A 27,931-nucleotide genomic window follows, 5' to 3' on the forward strand; every position below is an offset into this window, starting at 1 on the left:
TTTGGGTCTGAGTGTCAATTGGGCGAAGAGCTCCCTGTCACCCAGTCAGAAAATATCTTTCCTGGGCACAGAACTGGACTCACTATCCATGATAGCGCGACTATCACAACAGCGCGCGGTAGACATTCGACGCACAGCGAACTCTTTTCGCTGTGGCGCGTCTGTCCCGCTCAAAAGATTTCAGAAGATGCTAGGTCTCATGGCCTCAGCATCGTCAGTGCTCCAGCTGGGTCTGCTACGCATGCGCCCGCTGCAGTTTTGGCTGAAAGCGCGAGTCCCACGCGAAGCGTGGGCACCCGGTTTGCTTCGCCTCAGGGTCAATCAGAAATGCGTTACAGCTCTGAAACCCTGGAAAGCGAACGACTGGTACCAATCAGGTGTAAGCCTGGGGACTTCCTCGAGGGTGAAAGTGGTGTCCACGGACGCGTCCACCTCGGGATGGGGAGCGCTGCTCGAGGGCAGACCGTTCTTCGGCCAGTGGTCAGAACGGGAGAAGCTCCTGCACATAAACTGCCTCGAAATGCTGGCAGTAGACAACGCGCTGACGCGTTTTTGTCCCCAAATAAAAGGTCACCACGTCTTGGTCCGTTCGGACAACATGTCTGTGGTGTCCTACATAAATCGCCAGGGCGGCATCAGATCCGAGAAACTGTACAGGCTGGCAGAACGCCTCCTAGTATGGGCTCAGTGCAACCTGCGCTCGCTCAGAGCAGCGCACGTGCCAGGGATCATGAATATAGGACCAGACAGACTGTCCAGGAACAATGTTCCGGCAGGCGAATGGTCCCTACACCCACAGACAGTCCAACTGCTGTGGAAGAAATTCGGCAGAGCGAAAGTGGACCTGTTTGCGTCTCAAGAAAACGCTCACTGTCAAGAATTTTTCTCCAAGAGCAGGAGCGCGCTGTCCCATGTGTGGCCCCGCCGCCCGCTCTATGCTTTTCCCCCCGTCTCTCTCCTGCCTCAGGTGATAGAACGGATCAGGGAAGAAGGATGCTCAGTACTGCTGGTAGCACCGTTCTGGAAAAACCAACCTTGGTTCCCAGCCGTGATGCAGTTAGCAAGTACTGCCCCGTGGCCAGTACCAGTGAGGAGAGATCTCCTCTCACAGGCCCGCGGCTCGATCTGGCATCCTCACCCGGAACTATGGTCCCTTCATGTCTGGGCCATCAACGGGTACATGTTGGACTCCCTAAAGGAGTATTAAACACGATCACGCAGGCTAGAGCTCCGTCTACAAGACGACTCTATTCTTCGAAATGGTCAGTGTTTTCGGGCTGGTGCACAGCCCGTGGTGTGTCACCCACAAACTGTGATGTGACGGAGGTGCTTTCCTTCCTACAAGAGCTGTTGGATGGGGGCAGGGCCCCCTCCACGCTCAAAGTTTATGTGGCGGCTATAGCAGCGTTCTCAGAAACAACGCTTGGTCAGTCAATAGGAAGGAACGATTTAGTCATCCGCTTCCTTAGAGGAGCTAAGAGACTGAATCCTCCCAGACCTCCCTCAGTCCCCGTATGGGACCTTTCTACGGTTCTGGAAGCCATGAAAGGTGCGCCATTTGAGCCTTTGCAGTCAATCGATTTAAAACACCTGTCTTTCAAAACAGTGTTTTTGCTGGCTCTCGCTTCAGTGAAGCGCATAGGGGATCTGCACGCGCTCTCTGTGAGCGCGGCGTGCATGGAGTTTGGGCCCAATGACTCAAAAGTTATACTCAAACCTAAGCACGGTTATGTTCCAAAATCCCTCAACACACCGTTTAGGGCGCAGATTATCTCTCTGTCAGCCCTACCGGTCCCTGATGAGGAAAGAGACGCGAGCCTCCTTTGCCCAGTCAGGGCATTACGAGCTTATGTGTCTCGCTCGTCTGTTTTCAGACAGACGGAACAGCTCTTTGTTTCGTTTAGCGGACGTTCTAAGGGACTAGCCGCGTCGAAACAGAGCCTATCCAGATGGATAGTTGATGCTATAGCGCTGGCATACGCCTCCAAGGGCATGCAGTGCCCTTTGGGTGTCAGAGCGCATTCCACGAGAGGCATGGCCTCTTCGTGGGCCTGGTCAAGTGGGATTGCCTTGCAAGATATTTGTATGGCGGCAGGCTGGGCCTCTCCGTCTACATTTATAAGGTTTTATAACCTAGAGGTTCCCGCCCTGCAGGCCAGGCTGCTGTCGGTCTAAACTACCAGTATTATCTGACCTGATGCGTTCAGCTCAGAATGCTGCGTTTGCTGAGCACAGCTCGATGTTCGACAGTTTAAAGCTGGGCAAACTGTGTAAGACCCACATTTTTTCCCATCAGTTCAGGCCGTACCCCGCCCTGTCTGTATGATGAAATTCGCGTCCCTTCGACGCTACTTTATGTGGAAAAGTGAGGCTGCACCCCTCCTTCTTCCCGGACTCTCTGTGAGTTCACTGAGTGATTGTGCACTATATGTACCCCGGGCTTTCGCCCTTGGGTCTTTGGTGTCAGATCTCAGCATGCACGGCGTTTTACATTGGGTCCCCTAGCGTAAGATATCTTACGCAGTACGAGAGACCTCTCGTAAGAGAACGTACTCGGTTACTAACGTAACCTCGGTTCTCTCTAGAAGAGGGAACGAGTACTGCGTATCTTGCCGTGCATGCACACGCTCTGGTTGCTTCGATGATGAAAAACCAGATAATAGCTGCCTGCGAGCGATATTTATAGGCCTAGACCACGCCCATTTCGGCAGGACGTGACGCAGCGGGCGCGAAGTGCCCTGATTGGGTCTGGCGTCACGCCAGGCCTCGCTCGATAGGCTGCTGCAGTTGCCGCAGAGCAGCCAATAGGCGCGCGAGCTGTCTCGCCTATGTCTGCATTGCTGCTGCAACGCGTTTTGCATTATTACAAAATTAAGGATAATTTTTGGCTTCAATATCTCGCGGAAAAGGATTTTCCCCTAGCGTAAGATATCTTACGCAGTACTCGTTCCCTCTTCTAGAGAGAACCGAGGTTACGTTAGTAACCGAGTACGTTTTCCTAATTAATCATCAAAATAGTCTGCCATTTACTTATCAAATTATGTGACAGCATTATTTTAGTTGCTAGTCTTAATCAAATACTGTGCCTTTCTGTATTTCCTTAAATATTCCGATATCCATATTTTTTTCTTCTTTTTTTCCCCTTGCCTTATTTGCCATCTTAAGTCGATGCTGCCTTCATGTGCACCGGGGAAATCCGAATTGGTATTATGACATGTAACGCATTAAAGTCCTAAACGTAACAAGGAAGTAGCATAAGCAACTTATAATAATTACAAGTGAAATAATTTATATTGTGAACGGGATACCAAAATAAATAAAATTTCAGTTCAAAATTAATTAATTTCTATCACTTACACATATCTATCCGTACATATCAAACCTAAATGTTTGTTTGTGTTACATTAAGTAAACCTTGAAAGTCAAGTGATTCCCTTGTTGTTTATGAGCTGTTCTGTACATCACACCTTTAATAAGCTTCATTATTATTCACTACAGATTTGCTTTCCACTCACTGATCTCTATATATAGATTATAGGGTAACACTTTACAATAAGGTTCATTAGTTAACTACATTAGTTAACGTTAACTAATAATGAACTGCACTTATACAGCATTTGTTCATCTTTGTTAATGTTAATTTCAACATTTACTAATACTTTATTAAAATCTTGTTAACATTAGTTAATGCACTGTGAACTAACATGAACAAACAATGAACAGCTTTATTTTGATTAACTAACATTAACAAAGATTAACAAAAACAGTAATAAATGTATTGCTCATTGTTAGTTCATGTTAGTTAATACATTAACTAATGTTTAATAAAGGAACCTTATTGTAAAGTGTTACCGATTATAGATCTTTTATATAATTTTATCTGTATTATAAATCAGTGCTTCCGCAATGTTTCAAATTGACAAGTCACATGGCGCTTCCAAACTTACAACTCTGCAAATCTTGTATCATCCAGAATTCAGAGTTTCCCACTTGAAAATATGACTTTGCTCAGTCATTCATGTGCTTTGAAATATATTCCAGTATTTCTGACTCCACTTGAAGGCCATGTTATTGTTTTTTTTCACTGCCCTTGACAAAATGCATTCTGGGATTGCCTTCTCCACTAAGATTATATGTGATACCTGCCTTTTTGGCCAAAAAAGGCAGCATAATTAAGTTGTGTACCATTTGAAAGAGCCTGTGTGTCTAATGGCAGGCTTTCTGATATCATCAGTATCGCAAATATCATCTTTCTCCATGTTTTGTTCAATTTAATAAAATAGTGTTCTCATGTTATGTAATATGACAGTCCCAATCATAGTTATTATTAGTCGTGCATTGCTGTTTGAGCTGCACGCTGAATGAACACCGGTAAACTGGAGCACTTTGCTAGCGCGTTATTTAACTCAAAGAAACGCATCCTATATGAGATTAATCAGATGTATACAAAATAAACATATTACAAATGATATCTGTTATATCAGTTACATGCCATTCAGAATGACTCATGTTGTGGATGTGCTCTTCCTGGAGCAACGCAATGAAACACGGCAGCTAAAGCCAAATAATTCACAATGTTTTATTACATTATTGTTCTCTTTATAATGTTATGTAATATGACAGTCCCAATCATAGTCATTATTAGTTGTGCATTGCTGTTTGAGCTGCGCGTGCTGAAGCTGAAGATGATCACCGTACGCTTTACTACTGCGTTAATTCTTAACCAAATGCATCCTATATGAGATATATTAGATTTAGATATAGATAGGCCTACACAAAATATTACAATATTACAGCTTACATTTGCATCTGTCCTGCAGGTTTATCAATGCTCGAAGACGGATCTTGCAGCCGATGCTGGATGCCAACTCGACAGAGTCAGCTAAAACCAAGAAGAAAGCTCAGAGCCGCCCACTACACCGCTTCTGGTCCGACACCATCGCCTCGTCTGGAACCCAGCAGCAGCTCACAATGCCAGACGGTACTTCCTCAAGATAATGTCTTCTTATAACACTCATGATCTCATGGCCCGATCTTAAGGCCCTGACACACCAAGCCAACGGTCGGCCCTCGGCCAGTGTGTGTTTGTGGTGTCTTCTGCACTAGTCGGACCCAATCAGGGGGGTTTTGGCCATGGTTTTGGCTTTTTTTGAGCATGTTGAATCGGCGTGCGTCAGTGGTGAGAGAGAGAGAACTCTGATTGGCTGTTCAGCTTAGCGAAAGAGCAAAGAAATAAAGCACGAAAATAAAAGCAATAGTAATGAAAGCGAGCAAAGAAGACAAGATGGCACAGAAGGCTGTTCTAATTTTACGTTATCTTACCCGAGCTTTCCAATGCGAGAATGTTCCTAATAACATGAGCCGCCTAGAATGAAGCAAGTGATCAACATGATTGATATTCAAAATGGTAAGCAAGCGCCACTTTGTTTACGGTTTGTATATCTGCAGTCCTAGTTTCAGTTTCCCGAATATACAGTCAAACCAAAATGTATTCAGACACCTTCAACATTTCTCACATTCTCACAGTTTATTCGCTATAGTTTCAAAAATGGTAATAAATTATGACAAGAACTCAGTTATCAAATCAGTTGATATTTCAACTAATATTGTTAGACTCTCACAAATGAATTACATTTAACAGCTGACATCTGACAGCTATTCTACCTAAGTACACAATTAGATAATACCAATAAAGGTCAACAAATTACCAAGCAATGCTTAATTTTGTTCAGTCTGTGGTGTAAAAAGGTCGCATTAGCAATTAAAGAAAAAAAAACGTAAGCAAAACATGATCAAGTCAAAGTGTTTGAATAATTTTTGGTCCCAAATTTTTATAATTTTACTGGTAGTCACTGTATGAAGAAGTTTTGGGTTTGTCACAGTTTACTTTATTTTGCTATCCTCACTTACATAAATGAACTATAGTGTCCTCCTGCACCCACTAGTAAAAATAAATATCAAAAATGATATCTGGTGAATAATTTTTGTTTGACTGAAGATTATTTATACCTGCTGATATAGACAGTTATTTCCTTGCACGCAAGCACATGCTGACAGTCGCCTTTAGTCCCTTCGGTGTGTTCAAGCGCAGCTTTTTTGTGGAGACAAAGCCGACTTGGCGCGTCATTGCTTTTAAACCTATAATCTCCATTTCCTTAATTTCATATTACAGATTTCGACTGAATTTTGATAGTGGGGTGTGTATTGTCTTTGTGTGCAGGTAGTGTGGTTACAGTGGGGATGAATGTAGACGGCTTCCAGGCACTTTCATCAGACGGAGCGACTCTTGCCATGCAGCAAGTCCTGATGGGAAATCACAGCGAGGATGAATCGGAAGAAAGCTGCAATGAAGACGACACAGATTTGTCTTCTGCCAACATGACCGGGCTGGGTTTAGATGTTAGCGACTAAGCCACGCGGATTGCAGGTCACACACTGCATGCTTACATTTACATCGGAAAAAACTTGCACATGCCGCTTGTTGCAAGAGATCCAGTCCCTTCGTAGATTTTCAGCAAAGCTGATACTTGTGCACTACAGAATAATTAAGAGTACTGTATGTTGGCCTATACGTTACACAAACACACACAAACCGTTTACAGAGAGCACAGCATTACTGAGAGGTGGAGTGTGCGAGGAGTTGTTTCATGTGCAGGTGTGTGCACTTTTATACAGATACACTTCTAGAAAATTGCAAAAATTGAACACAGGAAAGATTTTAAGCTTCTTAAGTGGATGTTTGGTAATGATTTTGTTTTCTATATTAACTAATTTGAATGCCAAGAATTGAAGAGTTTGTCGTTGTGCTGGTTTTATTCACACTGCATGTTCATGTTTTCTTCAGTATGCCCACGCTTGTAGAGAGGCTCCGTGACGGAGAAAAGAGATTATTTTTATATATGAATGTTGTAAAATAAAAAAAGGTGTTGTTTTTTCTTTTCTTTTCTTTTTTAGTTTGTGTTTTATAAGGGAATATTTATGTACAGAAACTATACTCCGATGCCCTGTTTTCAGGGGATGACTTGCATTTTTTTAGAAAAAAAAAACATATGTTGGATTATAAACCATTTTTAAATATGTAAATTGGTTTTAACACTCACTTACAAAATGCCTTACATATTCTTTTGTAAAACTATTACGCTGATAAGCACAGAAAGCCTGATACATTGACTAAATTGAGTAATATCAGTGAAATCAAAGTCTCTTCCAGTAATCTTTGTCCTTATGCTGAAGATGTTCCTTCGTTTCAGAGGGACTCGTTGTTTTTGCTCTATTGGCGAACATAGTTTGATCTAAACATGTACAAAGCTTCCCATATCAGTCAGTTTTATGAAATATGCTTTGGAAATGGAGATGGCATAAAATGTCCATATTAAAGTCAAATAAAGGTCAAGTCTGAATATTTTGTCACCATTTTACATTAAATGTTGTTAATTGTGTGCTGGTTTTGAACAATTATTTAATTACTGTAAACACTACAATAGTATAACATTAAAGTTTTACGAAGGTTTGCAAATATGAAAATACTTTTTGCATGGATGGGGCCTTTGTCCCTTTTTGTCCCTATTTATTGCATTAGACATAAGCACATTGTTACGTTCTGTGTCTCTGGAAACACTTGTGTAAGTAATTACTCATGACACAACAGAGCATTGTTTGACCGGTATTTCTTAAAACAATAGCAAGTACTGTATAAGACTACTTACACCAAATAAAACTTTTCCAGATTTGAGTGCATGTAATATAAAATTTCTTTCAGTGTGCCTCCTTGTGACATACAGTGGTGCGTGTGTCGAGAGTTCTGTGTTTCTGTGACGTCTCTGCCTGGATTCAGTGCGGCTGTCAATAATCCGAGCTGATAGTAGAGGGATTCAGCATTTCTTCTCTCTGTAGAAAAAAAAAAAAATATATATATATATTTTTGCCTTATAGTTTTGAAACCACAAGAGGGCACTGATTTATCATAATTACTCATGATAGCAAATGATAACAAGCCCTACATGACCTTTCTCAACAAAAATGGCTATTTCCAAGTTATTTTCCTATGGGGGGCAGGGCAGTCTCACTGTACAGACCACATAAACTGGTCTCAGAAGATCACAATCCTGACCTCCATCTGCAGATGTATCCAGCTGAGGGACTGTGTGATACGTGTGTAAACTCCAGGTTTGTTGCTTTCGGCACAGCCTTGTCCCCAGCTTGTGGCCCCCACCAATTTCCAGATAGAGGAATCCTCACAAGCCAGTGGACCACCACTGTCACCCTATTACCAGCATGGACAAACACATTCTTTTTTCAGATATTTTACTTAAAACTTTAGTGTTTCATGTTTACTTGCACAGTAATATTCCAATGTTAAATGGAACAGATCTCATCAGTTTCATTTATGCATATTCAAGTTATTTATTCATGTAAAGGTGTTAACCCAACTACCATAATCTGGATTTTAGAAACAAGAAAGCCGGCATATGGCTGTATTAATTAGAATTCATAATATAATATAATACAATAAAAATAATAATGAAATAAAAAGCCACTACTTAAAGAGTGAAAAACTTTCATGGCTATGTTTCTTAACCCAAATAATAACCCCTTTAAAAAGTGCACTTTGTAAAAACGTTAAAATAAAAGTTTTACTTTAGGTACTATTAATATTCATTATTGTTTTGCTTTAACCCTTATCTGTCACACTAGGGTTGGTCTCTTTTTAAAGAAGACACTCAGAATACTGTTGCTGAAGTGAAAGCACTTAAAAAAAAAAAGAAGTTTTTTTTACTGTAAAGCAAATACTGTACTAAAACATTGTTTTATTTTATACAAAATATTTGACAAAATCATTTTTACTCTAAAAATGCTATAAAATCAAAGCCATGTGTCTAACCAAGTTGTGTTCTAAATTTGGGTTGATATCACAAAAATAGAAGTTTCTATGTGATTTTGTTTAGGAGTAATTCCAATAATAGCCACCAGGTGTAACCCACATTCCATTGAAAAAATATGTATGCATTCTCCTGCAACAAATAAATACATATCTGTCACAATATCACTTCTATCACAAAACCAGTTGCCAAATGTGGAACCTTGAGTCTCAGATCTTTCCAACAATATGCGTTTTGTCAAGAGTAGAAAAAGTTATTATTATAAAATCGTTAATTTTGTATTATGAAACATGACTCCGCTCACTAAGGGGAGGAGACTGCTAAAAGGGTTTAAAGTTGGCTTACAGTTTCCTGGTAACGCAATGTTCAATTTTAAAAGCTTTTCATACGATCTATTTTGAGTGTTTAAGCTTTCGAATGATAGGCTACCCAATGAGGATTACTAAAATATGTGTTAGGAAAAAAGGCTATGCATCCCACTAGTGGGACATAGTAGCCTACACTCATTTTGATATGTAGATTTTAGCACACTAAAGCACATGAAAATGTAGTGTGTTATTTGATATTACATTTACAGTTATATTTTAGATACATTAAATTGAAAATTCATCATTAAAAATGTGCAATATCAATATATTTAAATACACAAAACAAGTTTCAGTAGAAATTACCATAAAGTTTTAGTTTACCATAAATGCTTGTCAGTACATTTTGCAGTAATTTTGAAACTACATAAAAAGGATACATATAAGTGGGTCAAAAAAAGTTCAGCTAAATGCATTTATTATAAATTTAAACTATAACACTTCTTCGTTTAATTGCAATAACCTGGAGTTCATGGTCTGAAAACATTACATTCAGTGTGTACTTAAAGTGATAGTTCACTTTGAAATTAATTTTTGGTATGTTTTAGCTTACCTCAAGGGCATCCAAGATGTAGGTGTCTTTTTTTCCTCAGTAGTTTCAATTTTGATATTTTTAGGTCAAACCGTTCTTGTCTGTCAGTCATATAATGCAGGTCTATGGTCACTGTCTCAAAGAGCAAGCACAGAGTCCAAATTAAAACAATTCCCCGTCGTCCAAATTAAACAATTCCCCATCGTAAGTACACATTGATGGCCTGAGACACGAAACGAGCAGTTTGAGTGAGAAAACGAACAGTATTTATATCGTTTTTACCACTTATACACAGCCATTTCCAAGTGATCTGATCTGACGTGTGCGCAGACTGGTGCATAGATATGTACACTAGATGTCGCCTTAAAGACATTCGTTCCAATGAACTGCCGTAGACAAGGCGACATCTAGTATCTATGCACCAGTCTGCGTACACGTCAGATCAGATCACTTGGACATGGCTGTGTATAAGAGGTAAAAACGATATAAATACTGTTCGTTTTCTCACACAAACCGCTCGTTTCGTGTCTTAGGCCATCAATGTGTACTTACGATGGCGAATTGTTTAATTTGGACGACGGGGAATTGTTTTAATTTGGACTCTGTGCATGCTCTTTGAGGTGGTGACCATCGACCTGCATTATATGACTGACAGACAAGAACGGTTTGACCTAAAAATATCAAAATTGAAACTACTGCGGAAAAAAAGACACCTACATCTTGGATGCCCTTGAGGTAAGCTAAAACATACCAAAAATTAATTTCAAAGTGAACTATCCCTTTAAGTATATTATTTTAAAGTAGCCTATTATTTCTTGAAACACACTTTCTGTACAGCTTTTTCAAACGGTTTATCCAGAATCTAAATTTTAAATGGAATTTGATGCACGTTACAATTTATTTTACATTGTCCTTGTTACATGTGTTGCACGTACAAATTATGCATAATTACATGCACCTAAACCAAACCCTAACCCTAGCCCTATATAGTAAGTATGGTTACACTTTATTTTAAGGTGTCATTGTTACAGTGTAAGTATATATTTAAGTACTGAGTAATATTAAGCAACTACATGTAGGCCTACTTATTATAGGGTTAGGGTAGGATTTGGTTGAGGGTTAGTTGCATGTAATTATGCATAATTTACTGGTTTTTTTTTATAATTAACTATGGTAAGTACATGTAACATATGTATCAAGGACACTGTAAAATTAAGTGTTACCGTAAGTATAGGCTATGTTGTTAATATTACTCAGTACCTAAATGCATAGTTACACTGTAACAAGGACACAATTAAAATAAAGTGTAACCTCTGTCACTGATTGCAGTTCTGGCAGTTCATGGACTGAAATATATGATTAGATGATTTGAATAGATGATTTACCTGGCAGGAGTCTGTCCCCCCCTCCAGGTATCCTGCACAGATCATGCCTGCTGATATATAGCCTTGATAAACCTCCGGCTGACTGCAGGCCTTGTTAGAGATGAGTGGCACTCTTGCTGAAAGCAGTGAGTCGCTCCCTTCCCCTAAAACACAGAACTCAAATCAATGGCTGCGTCTAAAAGCTTAAAAACGCTGCCTTCGAAAGGAAGCATTTCTAGATCAAAAGGAATCAAGGCACGTCCAAATCCAATATTAGGTTTTGAATTGAATTGAATTGAACAACTTTATTAATCCCGGTAGGGAAACTGGTTTGCCACCAACCATACAGCCATCACAATACACAACTAACAAACAATAAATAATTCTGCATTAGAAGACTAATAAAACCTGATTAAGAGACACAATTTAAAAAAATTCAATATCACAGTTCAAAAGTATAAAAATACAAACACTATAAAAAAACAAGGATAATATTTAGTAATTAACAATGTTCGTTGAAGTATCTGATCGCTGCGGGAACAAAAGACCTTCTCATGCGCTCACTAGAGCACCGAGGCATAACCAATCGCTTACTGAAAGAGCTTCTGAGTCCCTTAAACAAATTGTGTAGTGGATGGCCTTCAAAAAGCAGGACAATTTTTAATTTTGAACTTATCCTCTTCTCCACAATAACCTCCAATACATCTGGGTTAAGACCAATAACTGAACCAGCTCTCTTTATCAGCTTATTTATTCTATTTTTGTCCTCAGCAGATATACTGCCCCCCCAGCAAAGTACAGCATAAAAAAGAACACTAGCTAAAATCCCTTGATAAAAAAACATTTAAGAGCTTTGTGCTGATGTTGAATGATCTGAGTTTTCTCAAAAAGAACAGTCTCGACTGAGCTTTCTTCATTACAACATTGGTGTTCTCTTTCCAATTTAATTTTTCATCCAAATGGACACCTAAAAATGTATATGACTGCACAATTTCGATCAACTGACCATTAATTGTAACTGGAAGGACCTTCTCTTTTTTCTTTCTGAAATCAATCACAAGTTCTTTAGTCTTCCCTACATTCAGTTTCAAAAAGTTTGATTCACACCAGTTGTAAAAAGACTGAACCTCTCTTCTATAAACAAGATCATCACCCTGATTAAGTAGACCCACTAAAGCAGTGTCGTCAGAGAATTTTTGTACCCAGCAAGATGGCTGACTATGCCTATAATCAGCAGTGTAAAGTGAAAAAAGAAAGGGGGGATAAAACTGTACCCTGGGGTGCTCCAGTATTAGTTAAAATGGTATCAGAATATTTGTTACCAATCCTAACAAACTGCGGTCGTGGGACGGGTTTACTTCCCGTTTCCTGAGATACCTTCAGCTGATTGATTTTTGAAGGCACCATTGATGTATCCTTGACCTATGATATCCGACAATCCTGTGCTTTCCATTTAGTGACAGTTGAGAAAAAAAATAAAGATGGCGTCTGAAAGTTGCAGTTGGAGGTCAGTTTGTGTAAATGTATGTTTTGACCAATGTTTTTCATTTTTGATGTCAGGAATTACTATTGTATAGTAATTAAGTTTTCGCTTAGTTATCACCAAAGCTCTCTCTATTTTGTTGTAGATCATTACTGTTACTTTTTGCTTTCTGAGTCAAAGTCATTGCATTATAGGGCAATAAGTCAGCTGCTTTTTTTGCGCATGCAGCCAAAATCACCGTTTCCCGTTTATTTTTGGCTGGTAGCACAGCATATTTCAGTCTCAAGCAGAGGCAGCACAGTTCAAGATCACAAGATGTTTGGCTGCTGAATATCTGGTCAGCCCCTGCTGACAGATACTGCAGTTTCAACATATTTGGAAACAAAAAGCATATTTCTCCATTAAAATACGTACAAAGGTCTCTGAGTATTCTGACCCAATATTTTTTCAACATATAAACGCAGAAAGATTAAAATCATTATCAGAATTAATCAGTATTTACGAAGTTACATGGACTTCTTGAGCTGCTGCCATTGAGATGAATTGAAATGCTAACAGACAGACCTTTACAGGTATTAATGTGCATTCAAGTCATATCGGAAAGATTGTGTTTAGAAGTTAAACGCACATGAACGCCACCACTAAGTCGTTATTATGAGTGGGAAGCTCAGGTTTTTATTTGAGCCCAGAGTTTCTGAGGTGGCGACGTGTCAGTGAGAAAACATGGCAGATGCAATTGATACAGCATCTGTTCTGACAGTGAACTTGTTGAAATGTGTAAAACTATTATTATTATGATCATATCATATCGTGAAAAAGGGAAGTTTCTTTTTTTTGCTGAGTTTATTATAATAGTGCAATACTTAGAACTGTTGCATGTGGCAAAGTGTCCAACGGTAGCTTTGAACATGCCTGATGTTTTACACGTCTTCAGAAGTGATTTAAATTTGTGTAACAGACTTTCGACACAACCCGTAAAGCGTTAGCGGACAAAACAGAGGGGGCCCTACATCCTCAAAGTGGTTTTCAATCTGGAGCATTCTATGAGGAGGAGATCCCAAGAGGAGTTGACTGGAGATGTACACACCACACCAGATGCTGACTTTGCACCAGATACTGTTAGTGACACTGTTACACCCAAGCCGCAACCTTCCAGTCTCTCTCTTGAATCCAACAGTGACTTAAACTGCAATTCATCGACTAGCCACTAGAGACAGGCTGCAAAAGAGTGTCTTTACAGCAGAAAAAAAGATGCTTTCAGCCTGGTACAAAAAGTGGTTTTGGTCTATATAGCTAATTTTGCCCTTCATGACAACTGTGAGGGGGGTGAATTTTTTTTTTGTAACACATCCGTTTAAATTATATTAAGCCCTTTAAGTTCTGCATAATTAAATGCGTGGTCACTTGAGTGACAGGTGGATTGCTGCTGCTGTCACTACTAGCCGCTTGTCTGCTGTCTGTAGAGTCACGTCACCTCAGCTAATCCCGCCTCTTTGCCCATTTTCGGTTATCCGGGAGTGTCGCACTGCCAAGATGGCGACGGCTTGCTCCACCCACTTTGGGCTTCAAAAATGCTCTTCAGAAACCTACGGGTGACGTCACGGACACAATGTCCATATTTTTTTACAGTCTATGGTTACACCCCAACCCCAACTACTACATGAGAAACTTTGAAAGAAGTTGGTGCTAGTTTTAGTACCTCAACAGTTCTAGTTTTTAGACTGTTTTTGTAACCTTTGTTTTTATTTTTTCTCTTATCCACTGCTTTTATGGACCTTTTGCACTTCCTTGGCTTTAAAGGCCCACTGAAGTGCATTGGAACGCGCAGCTTTGTATGATGCATTGACGTAATTTCCACTGAAACAGGAAGCTAAGGCGGGATATATTGAATGGCTCCTCCCCCTTTTCAAATAGCCAATAGCGTTTAGTTTACCTCACAGACTGCAATTCGTACTTGACAGCACCATGGAAGCGAATCCGAGCGCTGATGATACTTTGGATTCAATAGTAAAGGTGTGAATAAATTCTAGCCATTTCATTCTTAACCAACTTACAGTTGGAAAACGGAATAAAACTCGAGCATTTGAGCAACCGAACACACCATCCATATTGCTTCATGAAGTGTCAACGGTCGCTTTGGCCAGGTGGTATTTAAAGCATAGGGGGTGGAGCTTTAGATTCTAGAGAGCATTTGATTGGACAGAAGATGTGATGAGGAGCTGAAGTCCGCTGTGATGTCATAAAAATCCGTGATCCATTTTAGCGGAAGTTTATCTCCTAAAAGCAAATTTTGTCATTGTTTTGGAACACACCATCTTATTCATAACCATAAGTCTACATATTTATACTGAAAGCTAAAAAATGTACATTTTGATTTCAGGTTTTTTTTAAAGTATTACATTTCTTTTGGAACTAACTTTAAACGGATGTCTAGTGTGATTCTCCTTGTGACTTTTTACGTCCATACATATATTTACACAGTATAAAATATATAATGATTTGTTTTTTTATATATAAAATATATAAACGGTTTTGTACAGCACCTTCAAATATTGAATAAACAGTAAAAAAGGAAAAACACACCTGATGCGCATTCTTTGTCCGTCATTTTGCAGAAGTAGAGTTAAAAAATCTTGCTGTATTTTTGCTGACGATGTTCATTACCATCTTGCTCCCACCAAAGTAATTTGAACACACCTGATGTTATCATTATGACTTCCCAGCTTGTAAATACAAACTTCCCAGGAGGACGTGAATGCACTATTAGCCCTTGTTTAATATAACATAGTATAGTCAATATAGTCAGATATAACAACATTAGCTTCCCACACTTACCACCATCAACCATGGCGCCCCATCCTGAGATCCAACACATTTTACCATCCTCAAACTCCTCCCCAAAGTTCGGCAGACAGATAGGCTCCACAAAACCTAAGAAAAAAAAAAAAATCGAAACAAGCCATTTGTCACAATGAATGCAAAACATGAGCATGGCAGGTGGTTGCAGGTCTTTAAGATAAGATTAAGTGTTTATTTGCATAACTGCCAACTGTTACAAAAGCTAGCTCAAAGAAACGTCACCCCACGTGGTTCATCAAAAGAACCACTTTTCAGTTTAAATGAGCCTATTTTCCAGAAGGTACCATTAAAGATGAGGGGCTGCACCAGTTTCATCAGAGCAATATCATAGTCCAAGCCCTTGGGCCTGTAGCGACTGTGATAAATGATCTTCTCTACGGCGAGAGACTGCACTGCATTCATCGGCTGTTCTATCAATCCCACATAGACGGTCCAAAGCATAGGGTAGGCATACCTGCATGGAAATCAGACTAGGATCATTTCCATGTGGCTAGAGGAATATGATAATACTGGTTCATGAGAACATTATAAACTCACTCGTACACACAATGTGCAGCCGTCAGTATCCAGCGAGATGATATAATGGAGCCTCCACACAGGTGCACGTTCTGAAAGTGTAGGCTCACCTGCCAGGGGAACTGGCCCTCAACTGACAGGTTACCGCCAACTATGCGGGAATTCAACTTAGGTCTGGAACCACAGGCTATAAAGAAATAGAATGAAATGTTTGCTGGTGTAACATTGATGTTTGACTCAGAAATGTTTGCTTGTTATAGTTATAGTTATAGTTTAGAAAGTGGCCATCTCTTAAAATGAAAAACACAAAAAGATGCCATTTGCTTATGTTTAACTAACTCTCATTTGTTTCGAAATTACCAGTGGCTTTGGACTCAACACTGTCACCTACTGGCCTGGATGTATGTACGTTTTTTATACTTCAAAAAAAAAAAAGTGTATCTTTTACTTTGTAAATCACTTTAAGCGTTATCATTTTAACAGGATGAATTAAAATTTTGGGATTGTGAATAATCTGGAATATTGATATTACAACTATCTTCTCAGTAGGGAATGAAGAGCATACAATAATATGTTTTTGAGTAATGTATTAAGATGTGGCCACATTTAGCGTTGCTCGGCAAATTTTCGTGGACAAAATCCAGTCATTTCAATAGGAATCCACGATATCGTAAATTTCGTGTGAGGGCAAAAGATTTCCCTGCGCAGATTTTGCAATAAGTTTACGTTCAAGAAAGCTGCTTAGTTTGAAAGTGACTTCTGTGTGAGCTGTGCTTCATACATCGCTAAACTATTGACAATTTAGCCAAAATTTTGTGACCACAATGTGAAAAATAACTTTTGCTTACCTATGCATTTAAGTGTTGTTACCTTCCCCAGACTGCACTGGGTTTTACTGGGGAGAAAAAAATTAAATAAAATTTAGATAGTTAAGAAATGGCCACTATATATGACATATGACATTAAATGGGTTAATCCACCCAAAACCTTTTTTTTTTTCTTAAAAAAAAAGAAAGAAGATAGGCCTATTTTGGAATAGTTTGACAGGCTTGGTCACCATTTGCTTTCATTTTATTGAAAAAGCCATTAACAAAAAAGCTAAACACAGATTAGTTTGTATTATTGGAGGTGAGTAAATGATGACAAAAGTGAGACAGTCCATACACGTTGAGTAAACCTACAGAATAATAATATTTGACTAAGATTTAGTGGGATTATACTGATCTACTATGTATGACTTTAAAAAAGGAACAAAAATGAAGAGCATAGTAGCTGTGAAAGAGTTTCATTCAAAGAGTCTAAAGGATACAGAGCTGTTGGCTACAGAACAAAGTAAATACAAAATACAAAAACACAGCTTTGTGGGCAACTGCTGTGAACAAAAGGGACTCCACTCCAGTTTCAGAGAAAAGAAGGAAAGAGGTTTTTCTCAAGGACTTTGCTCTGAATGGCAAAGTGAAATAAAAAATTCCCTCAATGGCTTGTATACATGATCAAGCATGATGAAACAGATAGTATACACCGGCAGTGCAATGCAGTCAAGCTTGGGATATTGGTGTACATTACAGGATATTCACATGGTAAACCAAATTCATTTGGTACAGCATTAAGAACTAACACCCCCTTATAAAGAACTAGAACAGCACATCCTGAGGAAAATAACAGTGCTTAGGAACAACATTGGATTTTAAGTTACAGATGAGTACAGTTTTTATTTCTAAGTAAATTAAATGTTAAATCAGAGCTGCTTTGATGATGCAAACTGGTATTTGTTTTCATATTATTCATGAATTCACACTTACATACATTTAGAGGGAGTAAAGTTTAATGTGTATTTGGCGTGCTGTCCGGGGGGAGGGCTCCGAGCTCAGTGTTCGGCCCGAACCCAGAGTACTCCCCCCCGTATGTAAGTGGTTAGGACTAGAAGTGTGGAGAAGGGGTGGTGGAGGGATGCTGCTAAACTGTCAATGAATTGAGGTGAGACTGCTGAATATATATATACACACCTCTCATTGTTGATTGCTGAGTGCTCTCCACTCGTGTTAATTATCTGAACGTGCTCCTCCAGAACTTTGTTAATAAAACATAATTTTTTACTTTGTCATCATAATCATTTTCACTAATCAGGGGGTTTCACTCCTGTTCCCGAAGCTCTACCTTCCTCAAAATTTCAGCTCCAACCCTAATCAAACACAACTGTACATAATTGCTAATTCAGATCTGGAACACTTAATTACAGACAGGTGTGTTGAAGCCGGGTTGAATCTGAAGGCTGTTGGACGTTGTTTCAAAGTTATTTGTACAAGAATCTATAACAAAATTCAGGACATTTTGTCAGTATGGTGCTGCCCTGCATACACTATAATTAGGAAGTGACTGTGTTTACCTGAAATGAGTTATGTTGTGTATCTTGATAGCTTGCTGGGAACTTGTGTGGTTCAAACTTAATGACACCAGGTTACTTTGTAAGTCCTGCTCAATAGAGGACAGAAGAAGAGCTTTCGACTCCACATATCTAAATGAGAGGGGAAAAAGTAAAGCAGCTTAAAAAACATGTTGTGGCATGTACAATGTAGCGCTAGCATCAAACATCCATGTGTCCCAAGCCCTTTATCAGATGTGTGTGTTGTTCTTAGAAAGTTTTCAATGGATGAACTTCACAGTCTAGTCCTAAAGTTTAAAAGAGGCTTGGTCAACCGCTTCAAACTGGTTTAGGAAATGTCACACCCTTTACCATAACCGTGTTAGATCTGGGTGGGAAAAAAACAGTAGATACGCCCAAATCGCACACCCTCCTTACTATATAGAAGACAAAAAACAGCATGTGACGGAAGTATGTCCGAATCACAGTACTCATAAAAGAGTAGGCAAAAAGTAACCAGATGACCTACTACTTCTGGAGAGATTCTGAAGTGAGCATATGTATTTACTATCCCATGAGGCCACAGGAGAGGATTTATGAATGGCAGTGAAGCGACACAACTGACGCTGGTAGGTCACATGATAATGACAACATGGTGACTGTAGTACATCTGGATTACATTCATACTACACACATTCATACTATATAGAACATAATTTTTATCACTTGCAAAGTAAGTACTCATTCAAAATAAGTACCTACTCAAGAGAGTATGTGATTTCAGACACAGTCATCTTGGACATGGTGACAACAGTAGTGCAACTCAATCAGGCCTCGTCCCCCTTCTTTTTTTTTTTTTATATGCCTTAGCGGGAATTATTGACATGAGGAATTCTGTGATGTGTGTGTTCCCAGAAGAAATCTCAAGACAACAATCAAGGCGTTTCAGGGAGTTCAGAAACAGTGTGCACTGATATAGAATGTAACTCCCTTTGGAGTGACTTTGTGCTTTGTAACTTTCCAGACATTTTTGATGCTCAAACAGCAACATTGTGACACTAAAGAAAGATGAAAATGTAAAAAAAAGCATAATAGGTCCTCTTTAAAAAAGTCTTGAGTTTAAAAAAAGTAAAAAAGTTTGTAGATAGATGGTGTGTCGAGTTTGGTGGACGTAGCTTAAAAGCTAGATGAGCTACAGTCAGAAAGGGCTTAAGGTATATCTATAGGTGGTACTGCATAGTGCTACCTAACAAGTCAGCACAAGATTGTTGTTTGACTCTCATGATTTATGTGAAAATTCCTAAAAGAGGTGAAGTCTTGAGTCTACACCTAAAGATTAGGACGATTATGCTGTTTTCATATGTTGGGTATGTAATTCTAAACCTTTTGATGGAGGCCCAACGTCCTGCAGAGTTCAGCTCCAACTTGCCCTAACACACCTGCCTGAAAGCTTCTAGTAAACCTAAAGCCCTTGAATAGTTGTTTCTGGTGTGTTTAATTTAGGTTAGAGAGCTAAACTCTGCAGGCCCTGGAGCAGGATTGGGTGTGTAGAGGGTGAGTAAAGGAGGGTGTTTCAATACCTCGAATAGCCGAGCTGTTTGCAAGCAGAGAGGGAAAGGTTAGAGTCCCAGTTCTCGGCACAAACAGTTCTCCAGACTCCATTAGTGAGCACCTGCAGTACAGAGCTCTTCCCACTCAGACGCACTGCACAGACAGATAGACACATGACACATGAACAGCAACATTCAACAACAGTACTGAATATTAATATGAGTATGCTGTTGCTCACCGCAGCTGAGCTCATCTTCTCCATGTTCACAATCAAAATGTCCATCGCATTGTGCTAACATGCTAATACACCCAGAAGAACCACATCGAAACTTCCCAGCACAGCTCATGCCAACTAAAGCAGTGGAAATACGAGGATTATTCATAATTAGAATGAGCCTAGCCCACTAATTGTGGGGTAATTGGTAATTATAGGACCATTCATTATAAACATTTATTGTTCATTGAAACACAACAGTGACACGATGCACTCCAAGTAAACGCTTCATAATTTTATTGCTCAGTGACTCATAAATTAATTGACTATTTAACATTGGCCAAACAACACCACTTACAGGCTATATAGTAAGCTGATACCATAATGCAAGGCTGCAGTCTGTATTAGATTGCGCAACCTGAGTTGGAGACATCTTATGAACGTTTTTAGATCCTGGGTTGTGCAATCTAATCCAGTCTAATCTGTTAATTATTAATTGCAATTGTGTTGGTTCATTTTGGCTCAGAGAAATGACACAGTGTCAAAAGAAATGACACTCGTTTCTTTTAGAGCTGCTGTACAGGTGAAAGAAACACTGTTTGCATCATTTAATTATTTTCCTGTAATCTACGGTAGCCGAGAGAGCTCAACGCGCTGTAACTCACAACGCAACCAAATACAGAAACGCACTGCAACTGAAGAAAACATGCAAACAGAAGAAAAAAAACAGCAGTTTAATAAAACATCTTCATCGGTTTGACAACACGTGCTGCAAACTCACAACGCAATCAAATACAGAAACACACTGCAAATGCTCACAACACAACCAAATACAGAAACACTGCAAATACTCACAACACAACCAAATACAGAAAAGCGCTCCAAATACTCACAATGCAATCAAATACAGAAACGCGCTGCAAATGCTCACAACACAACCAAATACAGAAACACTGCAAATACTCACAACACAACCAAATACAGAAACACGCTGCAAATACTCACAACTCAATCAAATACAGAAATGTGCTACAAATACTCACAACTCAACCAAATACAGAAACGCTTTGCAAATACTCACAACTCAACCAAATACAGAAAAGCGCTCCAAATACTCACAACACAACCAAATACAGAAACGCGTTGCAAATACTCACATCTCAACCAAATATAGAAAAGCGCTCCAAATACTCACAACACAACCAAATACAGAAACGCGCTCCAAATACTCACAACTCAATCAAATACAGAAATGTGCTGCAAATACTCACAACTCAACCAAATAAAGAAACGCTTTGCAAATACTCACAACTCAATCAAATACAGAAATGTGCTGCAAATACTCACAACTCAACCAAATACAGAAACACTGCAAATACTCACAATCTCTACCAAATACAGAAACATGCTGCAAATACTCACAACACAACCAAATACAGAAACGCGCTCCAAATACTCACAACTCAATCAAATACAGAAATGTGCTGCAAATACTCACAACTCAACCAAATAAAGAAACGCTTTGCAAATACTCACAACTCAATCAAATACAGAAATGTGCTGCAAATACTCACAACACAACCAAATACAGAAACACTGCAAATACTCACAACACAACCAAATACAGAAACACTGCAAATACTCACAACACAACCAATACAGAAACACTGCAAATACTCACAACACAACCAAATACAGAAAAGTGCTCCAAATACTCACAACTCAATCAAATACAGAAATGTGCTGCAAATACTCACAACTCAACCAAATACAGAAACATGCTGCAAATACTCACAACGCAACCAAATACAGAAACACTTTGCAAATACTCACAACACAACCAAATACAGAAACACTGCAAATACTCACAATTCTACCAAATACAGAAACACGCTGCAAATTCTCACAACGCAACCAAATACAGAAACACTGCCAATACTCACAACGCAACCAAATACAGAAACACTTTGCAAATACTCACAACTCAACCAAATACAGAAACACTGCCAATACCCACAACACAACCAAATACAGAAACGCTTTGCAAATACTCACAACTCAACCAAATACAGAAACACTGCAAATACTCACAACACAACCAAATACAGAAACGCTTTGCAAATACTCACAACTCAACCAAATACAGAAACACTGCAAATACTCACAACACAACCAAATACAGAAACGCTTTGCAAATACTCACAACACAACCAAATACAGAAACACGCTGCAAATACTCACAACGCAACCAAATACAGAAACGCTTTGCAAATACTCACAACTCAACCAAATACAGAAACACTGCAAATGCTCACAACACAACCAAATACAGAAACAATGCAAATACTCACAACACAACCAAATACAGAAACACTGCAAATACTCACAACACAACAAAATACAGAAAAGCGCTCCAAATACTCACAACGCAATCAAATACAGAAACGCGCTGCAAATACTCACAACTCAATCAAATACAGAAATGTGCTGTAAAAACGAACAATTCTACCAAATACAGAAACGCGCTGCAAATACTCACAACTCAACCAAATACAGAAACGCGCTGCAAATACTCACAACTCAACCAAATACAAAAACACTGCAAATACTCTCAACACAACCAAATACAGAAACACTGCAAATACTCACAGCTCAACCAAATACAGAAACACATTACAAATAATCACAATGCAACCAAATACAGAAACGTGCTGCAAATAGCACACACCACAACAGAAATGTTTCAAGTGACAAACCTGGATGGAAATGCTTATTGTCCAATGTCTACTTGTCAGTGGTGTTGCTTGACCATCCTGATCATATGTGAGTTGTGAGTATTTACAGCGTGTTTCTGTATTTGGTTGATTTTTGAGAATTTACAGTGCGTTTCTTTATTTGGTTGTGTTGTGAGTATTTGCAACACGTGTTGCCAAACAGGTGAAGATATTTTCTTAATTTGCTGCTGTTTTTTCTATTTGCATGTGTTTTCTTTAGTTGCAGCGTGTTTAGCTCTCTCAACCACCGTAGGTTATCACCGTAAATCTGCTTTGAAACAATCTGTATTGTATAAAGGGCTATTTAAATAAAGGTGTCTTGATTTCAGTTTTGTGTAGAGTATCCAAATTTGATAAATAAAGGCATTTCACAGGGGAGTGTTTGGTTTCTGGAGTCTGTATTGTAAGAGTAAAAGAGTACTGTACACAAAAGAGTACTGTGGCAGTACCATAGTGCAGTGTTGGGATCATATACCATGGTAGCCTTTTTGGTACTTTTGCTGTGTGTGACGTGTATAATGTTATGTTTAAAGAGTGTGGGTTAGTCTGTTTTTGGAAACAGTAATAATAAGACACACCCTGCTTTCCACCAAACCACATTGCAGGCGGTGCCCTACTTCCAGTGTCACTCGATCACCATGATTTTGCACGTTCCTGGATCAAAATATTATACATATTATACATTTACATGACATAAATGTAAACCTGTCCCTCAAATGTGATTGGTTAATAGAAATGTTGTTCCAGGATCAACAAAGATGTTGATCCAGGAACATGTTGCTTTTGGTGAAATCATGTTTACCAGTGTAGTGTGACTTGGTGAGTCCCTAACGCTGACTTTCTTGGTTTTTCTAGACTTTTTTTTTTTTTTTTTTTACTACCCTGCACATTTTTGCATATTTAAATGTAAAAAAAAAAAATTGTGAATGGCCTTTTGGTGTTTATTGGTTGGTGTGTTTCTAAGATTTCAGATTTCAGATTCGTGAATTTAACTTTTTGTTATGCTGGTAGAAAGTCTCTTTACATCAGGAGAGCAATCACTAAGTTAAGTGGTATAAATGTATTTATATGTGTATGTATATATAGTCTGTGGAAGGCGTAGGACCATAAAATGTTTGTCCAATCATTGCATTCGGTCCTACCTGTTACCTGCCTGTAAACGTTGTAACGGACAAAACGTTACTTTTTGTAATTCTGTACTTTTTGTATTTTTGTTCTTTAAGTATTTTTGTTAAGACCCTGTTGTGATGTATTAGAGTCATGGGCAGTAACAACAGGAACAGTTCGAGGGCGCTATTGCCTGGAGGTAACTGGGTATATAAACACTGACACCATAGAGTAAGTCAGTTCGTTTGGTAGAGGGAAATCTGAGGATTGATCTTGTGCTACCTTCTTTCTCATCCAAAGTCCTGTGTTGAGAACTCTTTGAGTTTCTGCTCAACTGTGAGTATGGTTTGGTTTATATTTGATGTTGTGTTTGTTTGAGATCACTGATGTTAGTTATTTGATTTCTTTCTAGAAAGGATTTTTTATTTTCCACATGTTCTTTTGTGAGCACGGATTGGATTCTAGAGACAGTGAGTCCAAGAGCGGTCCACACTAGCATCAAGGCTACAGCATATGGCCTGGCTTGCACATGGTCAGTTATGTGGTGCTGAGGACAACAATTCACTGAGCATCTTCATCTCAAGTAATCTTTTCTCGTATAGAGGATTATAGGATTACTATCATTGCATCGCACTCAATCTTTGCATCGCACTCAAATAACCTGGGGGATCTGAGACTCATTTCATCTTCATCATCACACACCTTATCAAAGACAGGACATCCCAAGAGATAAGTTTTCTTCATCTCATTGACTCTTTATTGAAGAGACAAAGATCTCCAAGATCTCTGACTTTATTTCTATTGCCTTTTTGACACATTTATTAAGCACTGGTGAAGAAAATAAAATTTACATTTGTTTTGTGAAGAGTTGTTGTTATTATTATTATTATTATTATTATTATCAGTACATGTCAAAATTCTGTTGAACCCCGAGTAACATCCTTAAAAGAAAGGAGGTGTTACAACGTATGTATTTTCATACCTCTGCGCACCAGCTTGCGCAAACATCTCATGTCATCAGCGCACTATGCAGAGTTAGACAGACGTCAGTCACCGAGCACCGCAACCGAATCAGCAGCCACCTTTTACAGTTCCTCCTGAACCAAAACATCAAGCTTATAACACCATAACTACTGTAATTTGGAAGAGATGGAAAGCCATGACATACTCCGAGCGGTTTGGGACTCGAATTTATGCGTTTCAATGGCAACAATATTAACGCAGAAATGAATCTGCAGCAGTCAGATAGTGCAGCTCAATTCTCTTTAAGTTGTTTATGTTCATTATTATTGTAATGTTATGTGCTTTGAGACATGAGGTAGTTTAACGTCGTCTCTCGTGACGCTTTTCTTTGTTCCCTGCTGAACACATTCATTTGTTTTGAAGGAGGCGTGGCTTTGGAGACGCTCTGGGAGGGATTTTATGCTTTCAAAGCTTGCTCGCTATTGCTAATCTCTCCAAAAATTGCCTATACCTTTGAGTACAGTAAAAAAGTATTTATACTTTGTTGATATACTCCACTGGATGTGATGAGTTCACCCTGAAGACAATGAAGACTCACCGCCCAGTCCAATTCCAAGCACAATAATGAGGGTGAGCAGGACACAAGCCCCGATCAGTATCTCCATCCTGCGTGCAAACAGGCTGCCACGGAGTGTTTTCTCCTCTGCTAGATTGTTGACAGTTACATGAGATAATTAACATAAAAGAGATTCATATTTATGCATTCAGAAGACACTTTATCCAAAGCAATAATACATTGTATTGGTATGTACTTTTCTCTGGGGGTTGAACCCACAATTTTAATGTTGGCATCATGTGTTATAAGTTAATCTACAGGAAAAGAGTGTTCCTTTGTGTGTTTTACTATCTAGTGCAAAGGACTGACTGCAACAAGGTTTATGTATAGGATGACTGAAATTGTTTTGGAAGAGTTTGGATCAATGCTTCTAGTGTTTTTGGACGGTAATGTAAAATTCAGAGGTTATGAATGTAATTGTAAGCTATACAGGCAAACTGTTTTAATTGAGTTTGGTTTTAAATAGTATAAATCAATGTCAGGAAGAAGTTAGTCTACATTTTGATGATTTGACCTTAATGGATGATGCACATTAGTACCTGTAACAAAGGGCTGGACTTTGGTAACTGGCATTGAAAGGCTGGGCTGGGCTGAGGGGGTTTCTGTTAGAGGGTCTGTGGAAGTGACTTCAAAAGTGGGTTTGACAGTGCTGTCATCTGGTGGAGGACAGGCACTTGAACTGTCCAGGGGACTGACCTTCAGCAGGGCCGGGGGATCCATAGCAGGAATGTCTTCCTCGGTTACAGAGACCACCTCTATTTTCTCTGGATATATCTGATCAGCTGCTCCCTGTGTGGAAGCATGAAGACTCATCCATGATCCAGCATCCATTTATCTGTGTGCTGCATTCCTTAAGTATCATTTTTACAGATTTTACTTAGATCCTATTTTATTTATTCTACAACAAACCACATTTATTTTGTTATTATTTGTCATGGTATTTATTAATCTTTTAAATTAGCTTTAACTTTTGTATTTTCATTCTTTCATTTTAATTTTAATTCTAATTTTAGTTTAACCCTAGAATGCATGAACCAAAAAACCTATACGAATGCATAAATGGGGTCAAAATGACCCATATTGGAATTAATGGTTTCTTCCAAAAAAACAGATACAGAAATGTTTTAATATATCAAAGATGTCTGTGTGTCCACTTTCCTCATATGCATTACAAAAGATGAAATGTATTCTAAATTAAATCTACTGTAAAGTAGTCTGAACCTTCAATCCCCACGTATTTCTCCAAACCATGTCAAAATAATGTTCCAAAGTAAATCCTGTTCCATTTTTTTTCCAGTATATGGCCAATAAAATGATTACAGCCTCATGGCACATGTAATAAATGAGTTGCTATGTGGTCTTACCTGAACATCTGTTTGTGTGCTCTCTATACAGGGAATATATTCTCCATCTCCATCAGCGCCAGCATCTACACCTGCTGTAGACTCCAATTCCTCTGGATTAGCCATGACTTACTTCATACACTCATATTAACAGCTCTCACACATATACAGTTGGTTTTAGATTTGACTGGAGAAAGACATAGCAGAAGAAGCAGAAGAATTATGGAGTAAATATCACATTGATATATAGCAAACTGATATTGGACAGATCACTCAAAACACAAAAGTTCAATACGTCCAATTTACCTAATAGAGTTATAAAGTCCATGTTGTCTGATTAGCTTGAAACGTTGTTTTTCCGTTGATCTGCTCATTTTTCGTTCTCTTCTTGTCTTCTTACCTTTAGTCTCTCTCAATTACAGACTGACACAGACTCTTCGAGGTAGAGCGGGACATCTGATCGGGGTAGTGCTGAGAGGTAGTGTCGCTGTGAGAGGGGATCGGATGACCCCGCATCTCCCTCAATGCAGCTCAGCTTACAGAGAGGCCTGTGAACCTGATCAAATGCAGAGGTGGATGATGGAGGGGCTTTAAAAATGGAGGACAGGAATGGAGATATGAAAAAGATAATGATTAATTCTGATGAAATGAAAATGTACATGATATTGAGAGTTTAGGGCCAGTTGGCCAAGACGAGGACCAGGAAAAGCATGGGTTGGGACTGGGAGTGAACAAACTATTAGTTATGAGTTTATTTTTAGCATATTTTATTGTGGGTTGAATCTAACTTACTGCATTTGCATAACACACTGCAAATCTGAGCAAACAAAGAGAAACCTTCTTGCAAAGCTACAGTACTGTGAAAGGTACTGGCACTTGTGTTAAAATGCTGTAAAGTGAGAATGCTTTCAAAAATAAAATCACAAATTGAATTTATTTATGATTTAACTTCTATTAACTAATTCAAATCAATATATGGTGTAACGACCCTTTGCATTTAAAA

At 38.9% G+C, this 27,931-nt stretch overlaps 2 protein-coding genes across 7 annotated transcripts in view; one reads left to right on the forward strand and one right to left on the reverse strand.

The window, feature by feature from the left end:
- pknox1.1 (pbx/knotted 1 homeobox 1.1) overlaps positions 1 to 7,732 on the forward strand; it is a 20,423-nt gene extending 12,691 nt beyond the window's left edge. For all 3 annotated transcript variants that reach the window (XM_082175842.1, XM_082175843.1, XM_082175844.1), the window contains 2 exons: positions 4,821 to 4,981; positions 6,221 to 7,732. In XM_082175842.1, the coding sequence (XP_082031968.1) occupies positions 4,821 to 4,981; positions 6,221 to 6,411 (352 nt within the window). In that variant the 3' untranslated portion in view covers positions 6,412 to 7,732. The remainder of the gene's footprint in view (positions 1 to 4,820; positions 4,982 to 6,220) is intronic.
- tmprss3a (transmembrane serine protease 3a) lies at positions 7,651 to 27,562 on the reverse strand. Of its 4 annotated transcripts, none has more exons than XM_082175821.1 (14): positions 27,235 to 27,542; positions 26,950 to 27,115; positions 26,125 to 26,374; positions 25,568 to 25,672; positions 20,150 to 20,263; positions 19,941 to 20,064; positions 18,385 to 18,513; positions 16,847 to 16,893; positions 16,020 to 16,185; positions 15,767 to 15,936; positions 15,459 to 15,554; positions 11,162 to 11,304; positions 8,111 to 8,263; positions 7,651 to 7,887 (listed from the first exon to the last, which is right to left on the reverse strand). In XM_082175821.1, exons 2-14 carry the CDS (start codon positions 27,052 to 27,054, stop codon positions 7,843 to 7,845), a joined length of 1,647 nt encoding a protein of 548 aa, XP_082031947.1. In that variant the 5' UTR covers positions 27,055 to 27,115; positions 27,235 to 27,542; the 3' UTR covers positions 7,651 to 7,842. The 4 variants fall into 4 exon arrangements, with proteins under 4 accessions (XP_082031947.1, XP_082031948.1, XP_082031946.1 ...); XM_082175822.1 differs by having other exon boundaries at positions 16,026 to 16,185; positions 25,568 to 25,675; XM_082175820.1 differs by having other exon boundaries at positions 25,568 to 25,675; positions 27,235 to 27,541.
- Positions 27,563 to 27,931: the final 369 nt, after the last annotated feature.

This window comes from Leuciscus leuciscus (assembly GCF_965113295.1).
Source record: "Leuciscus leuciscus genome assembly, chromosome: 7".
Lineage (NCBI taxonomy): Eukaryota > Metazoa > Chordata > Actinopteri > Cypriniformes > Leuciscidae > Leuciscus > Leuciscus leuciscus.

Excerpts from the sequence above, each read along its gene's own strand:
- tmprss3a (XM_082175820.1), bottom strand. The coding sequence starts at position 27,054 with ATGGCTAATCCAGAGGAATTGGAGTCTACAGCAGGTGTAGATGCTGGC. Across the intron at positions 16,186-16,846 it reads AACAACACTTAAATGCATAG|CCTGTGGTTCCAGACCTAAG; the intron begins GTAAGCAAAAGT and ends ATTTCTTTATAG. Across the intron at positions 15,937-16,019 it reads GCTGCACATTGTGTGTACGA|GTATGCCTACCCTATGCTTT; the intron begins GTGAGTTTATAA and ends ATTTCCATGCAG.